This window comes from Pezoporus wallicus, unplaced genomic scaffold (assembly GCF_028554395.1).
Source record: "Pezoporus wallicus isolate ANWC-B61680 ecotype Strahan unplaced genomic scaffold, APGP_CSIRO_Pwel_v1 contig_6094, whole genome shotgun sequence".
Taxonomy (NCBI): domain Eukaryota; kingdom Metazoa; phylum Chordata; class Aves; order Psittaciformes; family Psittacidae; genus Pezoporus; species Pezoporus wallicus.
The window spans coordinates 1,109,342-1,126,245 of NW_026635941.1; the positions used below are offsets into that span (position 1 = coordinate 1,109,342).

Sequence of the window (16,904 nt, forward strand, 5' to 3'; positions counted from 1 at the left end):
ACGCAGAGGTAAACCCATCTGGGCTGCTGCACTGTGGAAAGATATTGCTGCCTGGGTGCAGAACCTGGTGGTGAAGGTACGTCATGTAGATGCCCATGTACCCAAGAGTCGGGCCACTGAGGAACACCAGAACAACCAACAAGTGGATAAAGCGGCTAAGATTGAAGTGGCTCAGATGGACTTAGATTGGCAACATAAAGGTGAATTATTTTTGGCCCGGTGGGCCCATGACACTTCAGGCCATCAGGGCAGAGATGCAACATATAGATGGGCCCGTGACCGAGGGGTGGACTTAACAATGGACACTATTGCCCAGGTTATTCATGAGTGTGAAACATGTGCTGCAATTAAACAAGCCAAGCGGTTAAAGCCTCTTTGGTATGGAGGACGATGGTTGAAGTATAAATATGGGGAGGCCTGGCAGATTGACTATATCACACTGCCACCAACCCGCCAAGGCAAGCGCCATGTGCTTACCATGGTGGAAGCAACCACCGGGTGGCTGGAAACATACGCTGTGCCCCATGCCACTGCCCGGAACACCATCCTGGGCCTTGAGAAACAGATTTTGTGGCGACACGGCACCCCAGAGAGAATTGAGTCAGACAATGGGACTCATTTCCGGAATAACCTTATAGATATTTGGGCCAAAGAGCATGGCATTGAGTGGGTATATCACATCCCCTACCATGCACCAGCCTCTGGGAAAATCGAACGGTACAATGGGCTGTTAAAAACTACACTGAGAGCGATGGGTGGGGGAACTTTCAAGCATTGGGATACACATTTACCAAAGGCCACCTGGTTGGTCAACACCAGAGGATCTGCCAACAGGGCTGGCCCAGCCCAGTCAGAACTTTTACATATTGTAGAGGGGGACAAAGTTCCCGTGGTGCATATGAAGAATTTGCTGGGGAAGACAGTCTGGGTTATTCCTGCTTCAGGTAAAGGCAAACCCATTCATGGGATTGCTTTTGCTCAGGGACCTGGATATACTTGGTGGGTAATGCGGGAAGATGGGGAAGTCCGATGTATACCTCAAGGGGATTTGATTTTAGGGGAAAACAGCCAGTGAACTCAATTGTATGCTGTTGCCTGCTGTGTAATGCTTTTATAGCCCATCAACTAGATGTCTCCAGGTCACCAGCGACTGGCCCTGACTTCCCTCCAGCCATCATCCCAACAGAGAATGAACTTGGAACATCATGGACCGGATGGACTCGGCAGCATTATAGGGATTGGTCCATGCACTAAGAAAATGATTTTTTTTCCTCTTGGTCTGTATGTATATGGATGTATATATGTGGGAGAGCGATGGTGTATTGAAAATGTGGGATCTGAGCACGACGTGAATGGTATGGAATAAGGGGTGGATAATGTCCTGGGTTCAGCAGTAGCAGTCATGTTTTTTCCTTTGTGTTAACTGGTGCAGTGCTGTGTTTTGACTTCTAGTTTTGAGAACAGCGTTGGTGAAGCCGATGTTGTCGGTTGTTGCTAAGTGATGTTTACCCTGACCAAGGACTGTGAGGCTCATGCTCTGCCAGGGAAGAGGGGAGGCTGTGAGGAAGCAGAGGCGGGGCGCCTGACCCGGGCTAGCCGGGGAGGTATTCCATACCACAGCACGTCATGCCCGGGGTGGGGGGTAACTGGGAGTTACTCGGAAGGACAGGAGCTTCCGGGTGGAACTCGTTTTCTTGGCCGGTGGTATCGTATTCTCTTCCCTTGTTATTTTCCCTTATCATTGTTTTAGCTGATAGTAGCGGTGGTGATTTGTTGCTGGACTGTTCTTGTCTCAACCCGTGGGAGTTGCACTCTCTCGATCCTCCTCCCCGTTCCTCCGGGAGCGGGGAAGGGGAGAGCCCCGGTGCAGGGAGGGGGGGGGAGACGAACACGGACCTTGATTGTTGTCAGCTCGGCACCACTCACTGGGAGTGAGTGAACAAGTTACCTGACTGGGTTTAAACCACGACAGATGGTCAAGTGTCTGTATCACACTACAGCCCAGGAAAAGATAAATGTCAAGATCAGTGACAGAGCCAATGGTGAGCCTTAGCCAAGCTCAGAAATACTACACTGGTAATAGAAAACATGTTAATCACCAGTGAAGCCAAATGCACCATGGGAGCTTCATCTTCCATGTGAATGGATGCTCAGACCAAAAGGTTTCTTTAAAAGGCATTCCCTCTCTTATGGTACTCATGCTACCTTTGGTGGGATATCAGATCTCACTGAACTCAATTCACCTGACTCAAATTCACCAGCAACAACAGGGGAAATGGCGGCAGCAAACACATGGAGCGAGGGGCTTACAGCCATGGTCTTGGTGTCTGGTGCAGTTTCTGCAGAGCCTCTGCGTAACTACCCATTGTGGGTCTGCCTGTTGCATCCTCTCTTCATTGTGGGTCTGACTGTTGCATCCTCTCTGCTGTCCTCACACTTCCACATTGCCACACAGACTGAGCCTGAAGACTTGCTGGCACATTTCAATGAATGATGCTGGTAAGACACTTGAACTTGTATTCAATATTTCTGTTCAATTCTTCACTCAAACCCTAACTTGATGCTGAGTAATTTTATTCCTTACAGACCAGCAAATCATACGTAAGGAAACCATTAAGAAAATAGAAAGCTATTTAGTGATGGGGCTGTCTCTAATAAATAGAGATTGTAAAAAGGTATTATGTTCATTTTCAATTATTCATATTTCCAACAACTAACTGACACATCCTCAAGTTCCAACTTCCATCCACACTGGCTACAAAATATCATTTTCACTATGATTGGAATGGCTGTTACTGGCTGTCAATTAAAATATATATCATGTACCGGGCAATAGAATCTGACAACACCAGGAAGAAATAACACTTGACAGCCCCTTGGGAAATATATAGGCAAGAGAAGACTGAAAATTGCTGAAGATCTTTACCTACAGCTGCTTACTTTTAAGCACTGACCTCCAAGATATGAAGAACAGAAAGATTTACCTGCACTTGAAAATCTCCCTTGCCTCCTGTTGTTCTCTTTCCTTTTCATAACCAGGATAAATGAAATATTTCTAAATCACAGATTGCATTCTGCATATTTTAAAGAAGGAGCATCAGTTACTCCCACTGCCCAGCATGAGAAACTCCCTATAGCAGAAATCCTTGTCTGTCATTTTCCTGCCCCATTTTCCAGGGTGGACTGGAGCTAATAACCTGAAGTGTGGAAGTGCTCAGGTGAAGCCCAGGGAAGATTCATCATTTTGTTAGTTTAGCCCTTATATCCACTGGCATTGGCCTTTCACAGCAATGTATGATTCATGCAGGTAGAGGACTTCTTTTTTTCAGGAGCTGGGAAGTCAAACACAATATCCTCAGCTCTTGGTTAGGTGCCCAGATGTGGACAACTTCTGCAAAGTTAACTACACTGTCTCAAAAATCAACACTAAATATTGCCAAGTGGGCTGTATAATTGCCTAACAGCTCCCAAGGCTGGATGCAGATGCTCAGAGCTGTGTCCATTCCCTCCAGGCTCTGTCTGCACTGTCACCAGGCTCTGCAGGAGGGCAAGGATAGGCATAGCTACTGCCAGGGGTCAGCCTGTACTCTGCTTTCTTACTCCTGGGACATGGAAGAAACAAATGGCAGAGACCTAATTGCCCTTTTCAATTCAAAGGTTGAAAATACCAGCTCATCAGATTGACATAAAATGGATAAGTGTATTTCTGGATGTAGGTCACATTTTGCTTAATTCAACTTCATCATGCATGCCAGTCTTACGTGAGGGTCATGGTGAACCCGGCACAAGGAAACCAGGCACCTTGTTCTGCCTAGGTCAGAATTATTCTTCCGTCGCAGACAGAACTTATCACTGTTGTCATATTTAATTTACGAAAACTCTCATCAGGTACCTTTGATTATCACGATCAAAACAAGTCTATTATCTATGGATGGAGAAGTGGTTTAAAATGTCAGTGAATCTTGAGCTTCAGCTAGTGGGATGCTTTGTTTTCCCTGAATTTCCACAAGACAAGACTTAAGATCTGAATCAGTCCCTTTTATTATCCTTATTCCTTGGACCACTGTCCAAGCCTACTGCTGAGTAGGTTTAGGTCTCAGCAGCTAGAGAAGGAACATATGTTGGCTCCTGATCTTTCTTTAAATGGATTATGACAGGTATGGAAGGGACAGGAGCATCAGAATGCTACTCTTCTGGCTTTAAAGATAAGCATCAGTGAACCTCCATGCTTATGTTGTGACTTTTTCCAGGCTTCTTGATTATCAGGTCAATCTTAACTTTCCACAGGACTGCAATCCTTGAGATATACAGCATCCCCTCTCTGCATCACATCCCTAGTCACGGCTTGTCCTCTATTTCACTTACAGAAGCTGGCCAGAAATTATAATCAGCAATAAACACCAGCAACCTGAAGGAAATGTGGATTTGAATGATAGATTTTTCAATGAAACTAAGTACAGTGGGGCGTGAGGGCTTGTGGCTGGGGAGAAGGAGCCCAGGGAAATATAACTTCCCTAGTTTGATTGTATCCCATAGTGAGAGCTGGTGGAAACTTTCTTTCACTCTGCCAGTCTCTCAGATGTGTCAGCAACCACTACACTTTGCTGTAGTCTCTCACAGATGGGAACGATTGGACCTGATGATCATGAAGGTCTTTTCCAACCTGGTTGATTCCATGACTCCTTGAAGATGGATACACAGTAATAGCATGCCTGTGGCAGACCTCTTAAACATAGGTTCACAGTCTGTCTGTAAGGAGCCCAAATCTATCACACAGCAGGGATGGTTTATCTCCAAGTTCATCACTATGTGCACACACATGTATCAGCTGATTCCCAAACCAACCCAAGCGGATGGTTGATCCCCCAGCCTCCACCTCAGAACAAGAGCACTAACAAATGAGGAACATGCAGAACATATACATCTATTTTAATTTCTAAATCTCAAGAATTTACCTGATGAGGTTTCAGCTGAGGCACAGCAGTGGAGACCACACTATGACAGCACTTTCCTGATGAATGCCCACAAGAACTGTGTTGTTTTTAAACACAGAAATAATGATGATGATAATTGACAAGGGCAGCCTCAGATGATTTCATGAATTCTTGCTATGTGAGGTAGCAGGTACAGAAGCAACCTTATCTCTCAGCTGTCAATGAACGGCAGGTAACCTCATACTGCTTTTATGCATTGGCAAGTAATCAACCACCCCAAGCCCATTACCATAACAAAGCATCTCGCTGCACTGATACTCAGCCTCAAACAAGGGCTCATTGCAAATATACAGATTTATTCCATATTTATGTTCTGCGTATTCCACTGTACAATCTATATAATCTGCTATTGTTCAAGTTTCAGGGCTTATTGGAAGAGCTTGAACTCCACTACACGGTTTACCAGACTCCCAGCCATAGATTATCATTTTGTTTAATTAAGCACAGCCTATTCCTCAGCAGGTTACCACCTGTGTAAGACCAAGGGACATCAGGCATCTAAAAATTAAGCCAGGAAGTATATTTCATCAAAAAGGGTAAAAACAATTTCCCAGTTGAGCGATTGTTCATAAAGGTCCAAATGCAAAGCAGGGGGCTACAGGTACTGAAATCACAAGGCAGCCCATGGAACGTCCGGGCTTTGCTGTTGCACAGATGCCTGTAACACACCCTCCCCGTCTGTTAAAGATGCTCTGCAGTGAAGGAGAACAGAAACCTTTCAGAAAAAAGCAGACATGCTATCAACTTGGTAGCTGGCAACACACAGGGAAAAAGCAAGACATCTCTCAGACCTGAGCTAACCCAGAAAGCAGATGTGGCCATGACTTCTTTTTCCCTTTCCTCTTTCTAAACTTACTGACCACAATTTGATTTTTGGGAAAAAAGAGCAAGACAGTGGAGCTTCACCACAGGCAAAGCTGGGTCCAGGGGGGATCTCAGGATAGGTGTGGCCGGCTGGCCTTCCTCCCTTGCAGAAGAGGTGATGTTTCTCACCAGGGCAGGGATGGCTCTTGCAGAGCCCAGCCTCCCCAGGCAGCCCCTAGCAGTGGTGTTGCAGCAGGGCAGGGGAAGAGCTCTGCTTGGGAAAGGTTTTTCTGCAATCAGCACTCTTCTGAAAAGCTCTTTGGTGAAGTTCTCTGGCAAGCAGCAGTAAAATAAGGATGCAGCCCTAAGGGAACTTGATGGAGCGTGTAAAATAAGGGCAATGAGATGAGCCAGTGGCGAATGTGCTGTGATATAAAAAATAGGGGGCAATTTGGATAAACTGCTGAAAGGTTTTTTTCAGAAAACTACCTGCAATGGGCGCCTTCCCATCGATACAACATGGGATCTATTGAGGGAAATTTGGGGATTGCTTGCCAGCCATGAAAAAATGGTTTTGCACGTGTTCCTGAAAATGAATGTACTGCAGATGTGCTGCGGGGCTTGAGTTAAAACGGCCAGCTTGGCACTAGTGCACACGAAAGAAGGGCTGAAGTCTCCCCCTGCCCCAGAAGCTTTCCTGCGAGTGAGCAGAGGGGTCAGCTGAAGTCTCAGGCCCGGGGAAAACCAGCATTGCACAGCTCCCACTTCAGCCTCCCTCCTGCAGGCTTCAGCTGTTTAAAATCAGCTGCATTCCCTGGCAGCAGGCCGGTTCGCCTCCATGAGGGAAGCAGTTCCATATGCTGGGCTGACAAAACCCCTCACTTTCTTCAGAAACACCTAAGTCTTTGGCTTTCCTTTTGTTTCTCTTGGCTTTAGTCCATTCTTAGTCACCACTGTGATAGCAATGGCATTCAAAGCCTCTCCTTTCCTACTTTGCAATAAGGACGCAAAATACTAATGGGACAACAGAAATAATGGACATTTTTCAGTTCAAGTGCTGTGTAAATATTGACCATCTAATCTTCACAGCAAACCGGACAAATGTTTCTGCTCCAGTTACTGCCTCCAGCACCTTGATTTACATGATCCCCAAGCCGGAGCTCCCTATATCCTTTTCTGGGCTATTCTCCCAGTTGAGTGACAGCTCTTCAGCACACTGTGTGCTCACTGCTTTAGCTCTTCCCACAGTGAGTCACAGGCACCAGCACCAGCCCTCTGTAGGTCATAAAAAATCACACCATTTTTTGACCATTTTGTTTTTCCCTATCTCTTTCCCTTTTGTAAAGTGAGGGGCTACCACTTCGCATTTCTTTAGTTCTCTGTTTGCTCATCTCTTTTGGCTGGACACCAAAATCATGACAAAGCAGGAGGAGTACTTTTACGTGGATGCACTACAATCCAGGCTTGGACAGGGGCTCTGCTTTTTGGACCTCAGACATTCACAGATTCATAGAACCACAGAATGCCTTGGGTAGGAAGGGACCTTAAAAGCTCATCCAGTTCCAACCCCCCTGCCAGGGGCAGGGACACCTTCCAGTAGGCCACCTTGCTCAAACCCCTGTCCTTGAACACTTCCAGGTATGGGGCAGCCACAATCTCTCTGGACAACTTGTTCCAGTGTCTCACCACCCTCACAATGAAGAATTTCTTCCTGATACCTGACCTAAATCTATCTAACCTAAAGCCTCTTTCAGCTTAAAACCATTCCCCCTTGTCCTGTCACTACATGCCTTTGCAAGACGTCCTTCTCCAGATTTTCTGGAGACCCCTTTAGGTCCTGGCAGGCTGCTGTAAGGTCTCCCCTGAGCCTTCTCTTCTCCGGGCTGAACAAGCCCAACTCTCTCAGCCTGTCTTCATAGGAGAGGTGCTCCAGCACTCAGATCTTCATGGCCTCCTCCTCTGGGACTCATTCCAGCAGGTCCACATCCTTCTCATACTGGGGGCCCCAGAGCTGAACGCAGCACTGCAGGTGGGATCCCATGAGAGCAGAGGGGGAGAATCACCTCCCTTTACCAGCCAGTGATGCTTCTTTTGATGCAGCCCAGTATATAGTTGACTTTGTGGCCTGTAAGTGCACATTGCTGGCTCATGTTGAGCCTCCTACCAATCAACATTGCTGCAGTATAAAAAACAGCACTAGACTGGGTGTATCTATTGGAAAGTAATAATAGAGACCACTTGATGAAAGTTCCTGGTCATTATTTTCTCAAGGTATTTTGTGGAAGCACTGACATTTCACTGAAGCTGAAGAAATACATTTAATTTCACTTAATTCTTTTCTGCAATTTCTGCCTCAGGGTGTTACATATTATTATTGTGTGCTGCTAAGTACCTGTTGTGTTTTATTCCAAGGTGACTGAAATAATTATTTTTTTGAGTTACTAAAGCATTTGGAGAGCTTCCAGGATGAAAGTGAATACAGAAATGCCAAACATCTACTATTCGAATAGATTGCCATCAGTTCTCCATGAACTATCCCATCTAATCCAAAAAACCCACTGTGATTTCACAAAGAGTCTTGAGAACGTTTGCTTTAAATTGAAATACTCTATTTCTGCTATACCAAGAACACTGTTAATATTGATCCAGGTGCTCTACAGAGCAATCTAATCTTTTCATTGTGGCACTATTGAAAATCTGGTCTAGTGCACTGGTAAAACTGCATCTCTCAAAGTTACCAACATTAAAAAAGCAAATTGTTACATTTTTCATTAATTAAAAAAGGCTTATAATAGCATTAATGATCCTTTCGTCAGACTGTGTCATTTAGGTAATGGCAGCCTAACACATTAACTTCCCTTGGCTTCGCCTTGGCCTTCTAAGGCCTCCAACTGATTATTACCTAATTTGTAAAGTCTCCCAAATGGGTCATTAGCTCTTAAATAGATTTCTCCTGCTGTTTGGTATATACCGTGGAAACAGTAGGCTGTCAGAGACATAACTGGTTTCAAAGTAGCTCTTTCTGGGAAAAGAAAAAAAAGAGGTAAAAGAAACGCAAGATTAAATTAAGTTTGTGAAATGCATCAGGGCTTGAAATATCCCTGGAACACGATTAACTAAGACATCACACATTTCCCCCACCCCCCACAGAAGAGGACTGGCATCAGAATGTGTGCAAGCATATGTGCCCTTGTAAGCACCTGCAATTCCTGCTGCTTCCGACCCTTAACAGGCAATCGTGCAACCAAGCAGTCACTTAATGTGCTAAACCAGGAAACCAAGGAGAAAGGCTCAAGGGACCAGATTCTGTGCTTCTGGCATGGTCACTTTCCCTCTCTGCCTCCCCAGCTCAGCCTAGAAACTGTGAACCAAAGGCAGAGCAACCTCAGACCGCAAGAAATCAGCAGCATTTGGCCCAGGATACACTACGCTCACTGACCAAATTTGTGGTAACAGCCGCTGCCAAGTGAGAAAAGAAAAAGTTTGGCCTTTCTCAGCCATAAAATTACATTTTCGTATTTTTTGTTCTTACAATATGATGTAGAGCATTAGACTGAAACAAGTCAGTGTGACTAAGTAAAAACTCTTTGTGCTAACCCACTCATCTGCAAGCTATTCATGTGAAACAGAATAAATGACTACTGGCCAGCAGTATCTGCACTGCAGGAACTTTGAATATGTAGGTGTTAAATAAATTACATGTTTCCACACAAGGAAATAACACTTAAGGTATAATAACACTCCAACTTTTTCAACTAAACTCAACTAATATAACTTCAGTATTAGCAAATGCTTCCATTTGTTTATGCAGCAACTTTTGTTCTATTCTTTCACTTTTATAAATCTTTCAGACTCCTTCCTCTTCTCTGGCTCTCTCAGGTTTATGTATTTTCAATACAAAATCACCACCTCTTTCTGAAAATAGGCTACTCTGTACTAGTTCTACCTGGTTTGCTGAAAGGGCAATACCCTTTCATGTAATATAAAACACCTTTATGTTTTATGCTGTTAGCAAGGACAGGAGATGTGTCCTTGGAGACTAAAATCACTGCCTGGTATGGCTCCATATATGGAGATCTGCAGAACACTAATTGACCTACTAAATTCAATATCCTCACTAATGTTTTCATAGCAAACAAACAGTTCTCTATCACTATGAAATTCCCAATTTCCTATTTCCATAATTTTCCCATGAAATAAGCCACGTATACATTGTATGTACTCCAGTCACTGACCTTTATATACAATCACTGACCCGCAATACCATCACAGGCAACATGCAATCGTAAAGCTGAAAACAGAGGACTTCATGATCAAATACTTCTAGTTCTTTTCCAGAAATGCCTTTTTATTTAAGAAATCTGCTTTATAACTTGTTCTGACAAATGTCACGGCTGGAGAAATTCTTCCACTAAGGGAAGATTTATGATCTGTAGGAGTTTTCTTTCTCTGTATTTTTCAGGACAGTGGATTCATCAAACACAAAGTGCTCTTTGATTTGTGTGTCTGCATGTTCAGCACAAAGAAATGAAGTACAGGAATGGGAAAAATGACAATACTCTTTATCTACAGGTAACATTTTGGCACAAAATAGCATCTGGTGTGATCAGCTGGAAAGTGCTGAGGTACAAGCACAGAATGATGTGATAGGAACAGGATTCCCGCAGAGAAAATTATGCTTATTCTGTTCTTCATGCTGGCCACCATGTTGGCAGGCACATCAATACCCCAGCAGATGGTTTTGAGTAGGGACTAAAAACATACTGCATGCAGAAGGTTGCCCTTCATGGAAGGATTTAATCTGAGGAACATCCATCTCTTGAGAGGTCAAGGGTACCAGCTGAAATGTCACAGGACATAGCCCACAGCAGCAGAGCAGAAGCAGTTGTAAGGATAACCTAGTTTAGGACTTGTCACACCTGAGCAGCAAAAGAGAAATTACTTCCTTGGAGTCTTCTCCAAGGAACCAGCAGCTCAAAACCTGTGATGCAGCTCAGTCTTCCACTGACTGGGTTACAAATACCTAGGTAGCCAGGGGGCCTCTGATTCAAGGCTCAGTTTGGCCAAGGGTCACAACACAGATCTTCTGTACTTAGACTGGTGAGGACTGAGGCGATTTGCGCTTTCAAGTGGAGTTTCAAGAGGGTAAGGTTAGTCAGCCTGGAAAGGACAAATACCACTATAAAATCTGAGCAAGAACATTCAATAAGGTCTTGTTTACAAGAAAGCCTCTGAATAACTTTTATGTTCAAAGTTATAAAGTTGCTTGAGTGCTTCCTGGAATCAGGACTGAATGCCAAAAATACCAGACTTAGGCTGTCAGCTGACTTCACTGAGATATGGCACCACCTTTTGCAAGCTGCTTTCTTATTCATTAATACACTGATCTACCTGAAGAGAAAATGAGGGCTACACTGGAAAACATCTAAATGAGTTCTGATCTTTGGGAATCAGTAGTAATCTGCAGTCTCTCCCTCTGAAATGGACCTCATACCACAGCTGTCCAGGACTCTAGGTGCCATATTTTTGCCACCTTTCACTGTTTTGGCTGTAGCATTCTCAAACTGTCCAGCCACCCAACTCAAGCTAAGGGTGTTCAGCACTTTTAAATCCTGAAAGAGAACCCCTGTCTTTGTGGTTTGCATATAAAAATGAGAAATATGTTAGTCTTACAACTGAAGGATGATTCTTTACGAGATACTCTCTTCTGAAGTCAAACAGCTGCCCCTGAATTACAGTTAACTTCGTAAGTATACGGAAAATTTTAAGTCATAAGGGTCTGTACTTCATATAGCGGAGGGTAAGTAATTTTGAAGAATATGCATGACAAATGCATAAAAGTATTATTCGGTGACTTACAGTTTTAAAAAGGCCAAGACAACAGTCAAAAGTAGTCTGATGCTCACAGTTTCTATGCTCATCTCTTTGGTTAGGCTGAATATCATTTTTACTGGGAAACAATATGATAAAAGAAGTCTTTATGCAACCCAATTGAAGATAAAAATGTGATGTTTGAGTATCTGGTTTGTGTTTCTTCTCCCACTTGTGAGTGTTCCTGATTCAGTATTTTTAAAAAATCAAAGTATCATTTGCTGATAAAAAGTCATTGTAGCATATTTCCAATGTATACAGTTTTTAATACCAGAGAAATCAGCTATAAATTAGTGTTTCACATATAAAAATGCTCTTTATGTTTTACCTTTCAGACCACAAACTAGTCTCACACTATTTAAAAGTAAAAACCTGCACTTGGTCAAAAAATAATACCCGTCATTTTTGGTTACTGAATAACTCTGACAGCACTTCTCCCTGCAATGTGCTTATCAGGCCAACATGCACAGCTGATCACTGGATATGATCAGTCTGAAGCAGAAATTGAAAATAGCTTCAATCTTTCTTGTTCTTCCTTATTCTCCTCATTTAAAGGAAAGGTGTAACACATACTTGAAGGCAACAGTTGAATGTTCTCCCAGAATAAGGCCCAGCAGCCGCCTCCTGTGCTTTTGAAACAGCTTGTTGAACCATTTGTAGCACTTGCATGTTCTTTCTTGGGAAGACCCTCACTCCTGTGTGCTGTAAGGGGCTGCAGGTGAAGCTAAGCACTGATGCTAAGCACTGCTCATCAGGCACTAACTTGCAGGAACTGTTTCTTTGGTTACGTGTTGTTTCATCATGAAACATGGAAGGTCCAGAGTGATCAGTATTTTTCTCCATCCTGAGCCATGGTGACCCTCCCAGGTTATTTCAACACTTAGCCATATGAGTTGATGCAGACAGCCATATGTGTTGATGCAGACCTCATCATATCTGTCCCTGAGCCGATAATATTTGTCTTAATGGTGCTGGCTGTTTCAACAGGCAGTTAATATCCATGTGAAGCCATGTAGTTATTTCCCTGAATATCCAGGGTATGGAGGGGGTGGGGGATACTGTATCGAAGTCTGTGGGGTTGGAGTATAAGGTGGAGGTAGGTCAACTGGGTACTCCATTTCATATTCATAACTGTATGGTGGTGGAGCCACTGGAATGGGAGAAAGAAGAAGACATAGTTACAAATCTTTTTATTCAGATGCAGGCCCCCGGATATTTTCTAGTTGACATTCAGACTTCCTTACAACAGATGTAAAGTCTCCTAGCTATGCACTTTCTTTGTTTTCAGACTGTCATTAAACAGCCACTTTTGTCAATGTAAGCTCTGCTTAGCTGTGAGCTCACCAGAATGCTGTGCTGGTAACAGTATTTGAGTGGCCATATAGCAGATGACACCAGGATGATGTGGCAGAGCTAAACTTTTTTAGGGGAGGAAGGTTAGGTTTTTATCAGATCCATTCCATTCCATCCCCTTCAGCAGCAACATGGATTTATGTTGTCTCAGTATAACAACATATTTTTTGCTGATCTCCACAGACCTCTCAAACACCCTCTCAAACCCCAGGAGATGTGTGACATGCCATATCATGCCAAACATAACAGCATCACACTTCCCAGAGCAAACGCTGGACATCTTCCTAGGGCTCAGGCCGAGTTAAAACAAAGCTTTTGCCTTGTTCACCCTAAAAGAGACATCTGAGGAGAACCCAGCGTTTGTAAACTGGGTCAGGCAGTTTTGTTAGAGAAACAACAAAAATATTCACAAACAGCTGAAAACATTTTCTCAACTACTTCTACTAAAACTTAGACAAGAAGGATTCGTTACTGCACAGTAAATGCTGCAGAGTGATAGCATGGTAGGAACTGAAGGCTCCATATCAAGACTGCATTAGTTGCTACAAATGTAAAGGTCCAGAGTCTGCTCATGTCTCCACAGATGGAGATACATCCCCTCCCTAGATGCCTCAAGCAGACTGGCAGTGAAATAGCACTTGAGTAGAGAGGAAACAGAAACCTAAGATGTATATGATGGGGGGAAGAGACACAAATCCCATTGTGTCATAGAAAGCACTCCCTGCCCTCTGGAAACCCAGCTTTTGCTGTGGCTGAGGCCAAAGGGCTCCACTTGGCTGCTCCCATCCAAAACAGTTAATGGCAGTGGGGAGGGTTTGTCACAAATCCTGCAGCCAAAGCCAGGTCAGTCATTACTCCAGAATGTTCATGACAGCAGGGAACAGAGAAATCATTTCAGAGCTTCCCCATCCTCTAAAAACTGCTGCTGCTGCTGATAGGAAGAACTGCTCGAACTAATGTTTGCAGCAGGAAGCAGGAGCGTGCAGAGTCAAACTGCCTGGAGGTGGAGACTGGGGTGAGTCATTGCAGGAACAGACTTGGGGAGGAAAAGGCTACAGCCCTGGAATCTTCATTTTGCTCTTGTTCTTACAGCTTGTAGCAACTGTTATTTTCTGAAGTAGCTCTTCAGCAATTCATGGTTGAGAATATTGCAGTTTTCTTTCATTACTCATCTCTCTATGCAAAACAGTATTACAATGATAAGACTGATTATAGATGGTTTTAGTTTAACTGGAAAGTAAGAACATGAGGGAGCAAACAGACACTGACAGCAGTGAATGTGATAAAGGAACTCATAATAAATATTGCATAGCTTGCCTATAAGCATCCATAATGCACATGGGATTTGCTGCAACCTTTGCAACATGAGGGAATATAAAGAGAGGGATCTCTGAGTGGGATAAGGGAATTTCATCCCTCAAACACCATTGCCTTTTATTACAGTGAACTCGAATTATCCCAAGGCAATCACTCCTGGATTTGTAATTAATAATGCCACTGAAGCAGAGGCACAGCTGCATTGTATAAACACTGTTAGACTGCTTCCAGGGTCAGCTCTCCTCTTCAGCAATGTGGCCACTTTCACATGGTGGGGAGTCCAGACAAATAAGCCTTGCAAGACCCCAGCTGGCTCAGTGCAGATCCACCTTCGGCGCTCCTGTACCCCAGTCACAGACTGATGCAAGCTAACAAGTGTGGTGCAGAACGTGGCTTTGCACAGAGCTACCTCAGGTACAGTGTGATGTACCAATCCCCACTCACTATGGGCACAACTGTGCTGCAGCAGATGCATGAGGGGCCCTTATTCTCCCCCGCGGTGCTCCAGGGCCTGTGACAGCTGACTAGCTCAGTGCCAGAACTGACTTAGGCTCTGTGCTGAGCCTAAAATTGTGCCTGGTGCTGCCCTCCACCTGAAAAAACATTATGCCAAAACAATTTTAACCCACAGACAAGCCTGCACTGAGCATATTCAACATGCAGCCAACTTTGACCAAGGCACAAGGGACATCTCTGCACCATGCTACAAGTTCCTATCAGTCCAGGCATGGTGCAAGGCTGATGCAGAGAACTAGCTGGGATCCAGCACCACATGCCAGGCAGCAGTTCCTCCTGGGACTCACAGAAGAGAACACCCTGCAAAGAAGCCTGTGTGCCTCTGGAGAACTCATGTGGGATCCTGCATCACCCAGCAGGGCTGGTGAGCTCTGGCCAAATACCAGCCAGCTCGGGCTGCATTAGACTTCACATAGCACCACTTGAAGCCTTTGTGCTATGATCCACAGACCTTGTCCAGGTTTTTCCATCGTTGTGGTATGCTGGGAACCTGTTACATCGGGCAATGAAAGGGAGCTGACTGCACATGAACATGAGCAAATACAAGAACCGGAATACAAAAGAACAACTTGATCCATTGCCAGAGAGCCTCTGGCACAGGAGAAGATCTATCTGCACAGTGCAGCACTGTCCTGAGCGAGGTCCCACTGTGCTACTGCAGGCACCGCAAGCCATACAGCTGTGTGAGTATGGCACCTGGCCAGACCTCATTAGCCCACTGAGTAGCTGAATAAATTCGCCCAGGCAGAATGCTGCACTGACGAGCACTGTGCACGCTGAGCTGTCTTGCGTTTCTCAGCAAGGAGTCATGCCGTTCCCCTCCAGACTGAGAATAGCCTCCTGCTGTATTCACATCCCCTGTTTACTGTGGAGCCATAACTATCCAAAGATACACTATCACGAACACCAGCACTCTAGGAGGGGTGTCATTTTGCTTCCTTACCTGGGTATGTGCTGATAGTGTTGATGTGCGTAGCTCGGATGACCCCTACTCGAGTCCCACGGCTGTTCTTCATGCACATGCAGATACAGATGGCAATCCCAGCAATCACTCCCATTATAAATACAATACCAAAAACGATTCCAGCTATCGCTGTGCCTCTGCAAGGAGAATGAAAACATGCAGTCAGTCTCAGACAACTAATGTTTACAAAACAAAATTCTCTCCCAGAAGCAGCCCCCAGTTGAGAAAAGAAGCTCATTATTGATTACTGGAAGTGCTGCAAATTCTGATCCATCACGGCATCTGAATAGAAGAAAGATCTTTGAGACCAAATTGGCAAACTCTGTCAAAGTTGGTTTTTCAATCGTGCCAGCTCACTATGCCAATTTACCATATATTAAATCCTCCCATTCTAGGGCCATCTGAATTTAACAACTTTTAAATATTATTGAGAATAATTTCTTCCCTTTCCCCTCATCACACAAGACTTTTTTTTTTTTCTCCCTAAAAGCATTGCTATGATTTTTTTTTGAAAAGAAAGAGTAAGTTATCCCCAGTAATATATTCCAGAAGCATCCTGAAGCGCCTGCATGCTGTGCTTCCACAGGAAAGCTTTTGCCATTGTTTTATCTTAGGTCAAAAAGTCCTTCTGCTGTGCTTCTGAGCCTGCACATTAAGGAGAGCCTCCTCTTCTTTAAGATGAGCAGCAAGAAGCAAAGCAAATGCCTGCTCTTCCACACATCTGCTGCTGCAGCTGGCACAAGTATTTGAGACTTAAATGATTTCTTTTAAAAAGGTCCAGAGGAAAGAATTTAGCTCATCCCTTGAAGTAATGAATCAGACCTTCCTTGAAATTATATAGAGAGGAAAGAAAGCCTTATTGCATGGATACATGGGAGAAAAACCTCACCAAGAGGCACTGAAGAGCTCCCAATAATACTGAGGGCAAAATCATCCTTTCTGATGAACCCTAGTTCACTCAGCTTTGTTGTCAGGTACAGGCAATGAAGCATAAGTTACATGAAAGATGGTATTTACAGCCTAGCCTTTTATGAAAAAAAAAGCAGTGACTTGCCAGAATATTCTTACTCTGTGCATGTCTTCAT

General features: G+C 44.2%; 1 protein-coding gene across 2 annotated transcripts in view; it reads right to left on the reverse strand.

The window, feature by feature from the left end:
* Positions 1-12,579: 12,579 nt before the first annotated feature.
* CYYR1 (cysteine and tyrosine rich 1) overlaps positions 12,580-16,904 on the reverse strand; it is a 53,905-nt gene continuing 49,580 nt past the window's right edge. For both annotated transcript variants that reach the window (XM_057398715.1, XM_057398714.1), the window contains exons 3-4: positions 15,799-15,956; positions 12,580-12,819 (exon numbers count right to left, since the gene is read on the reverse strand). In XM_057398715.1, coding sequence (XP_057254698.1) covers positions 12,686-12,819; positions 15,799-15,956 — 292 coding nt within the window. In that variant the 3' untranslated portion in view covers positions 12,580-12,685. The remainder of the gene's footprint in view (positions 12,820-15,798; positions 15,957-16,904) is intronic.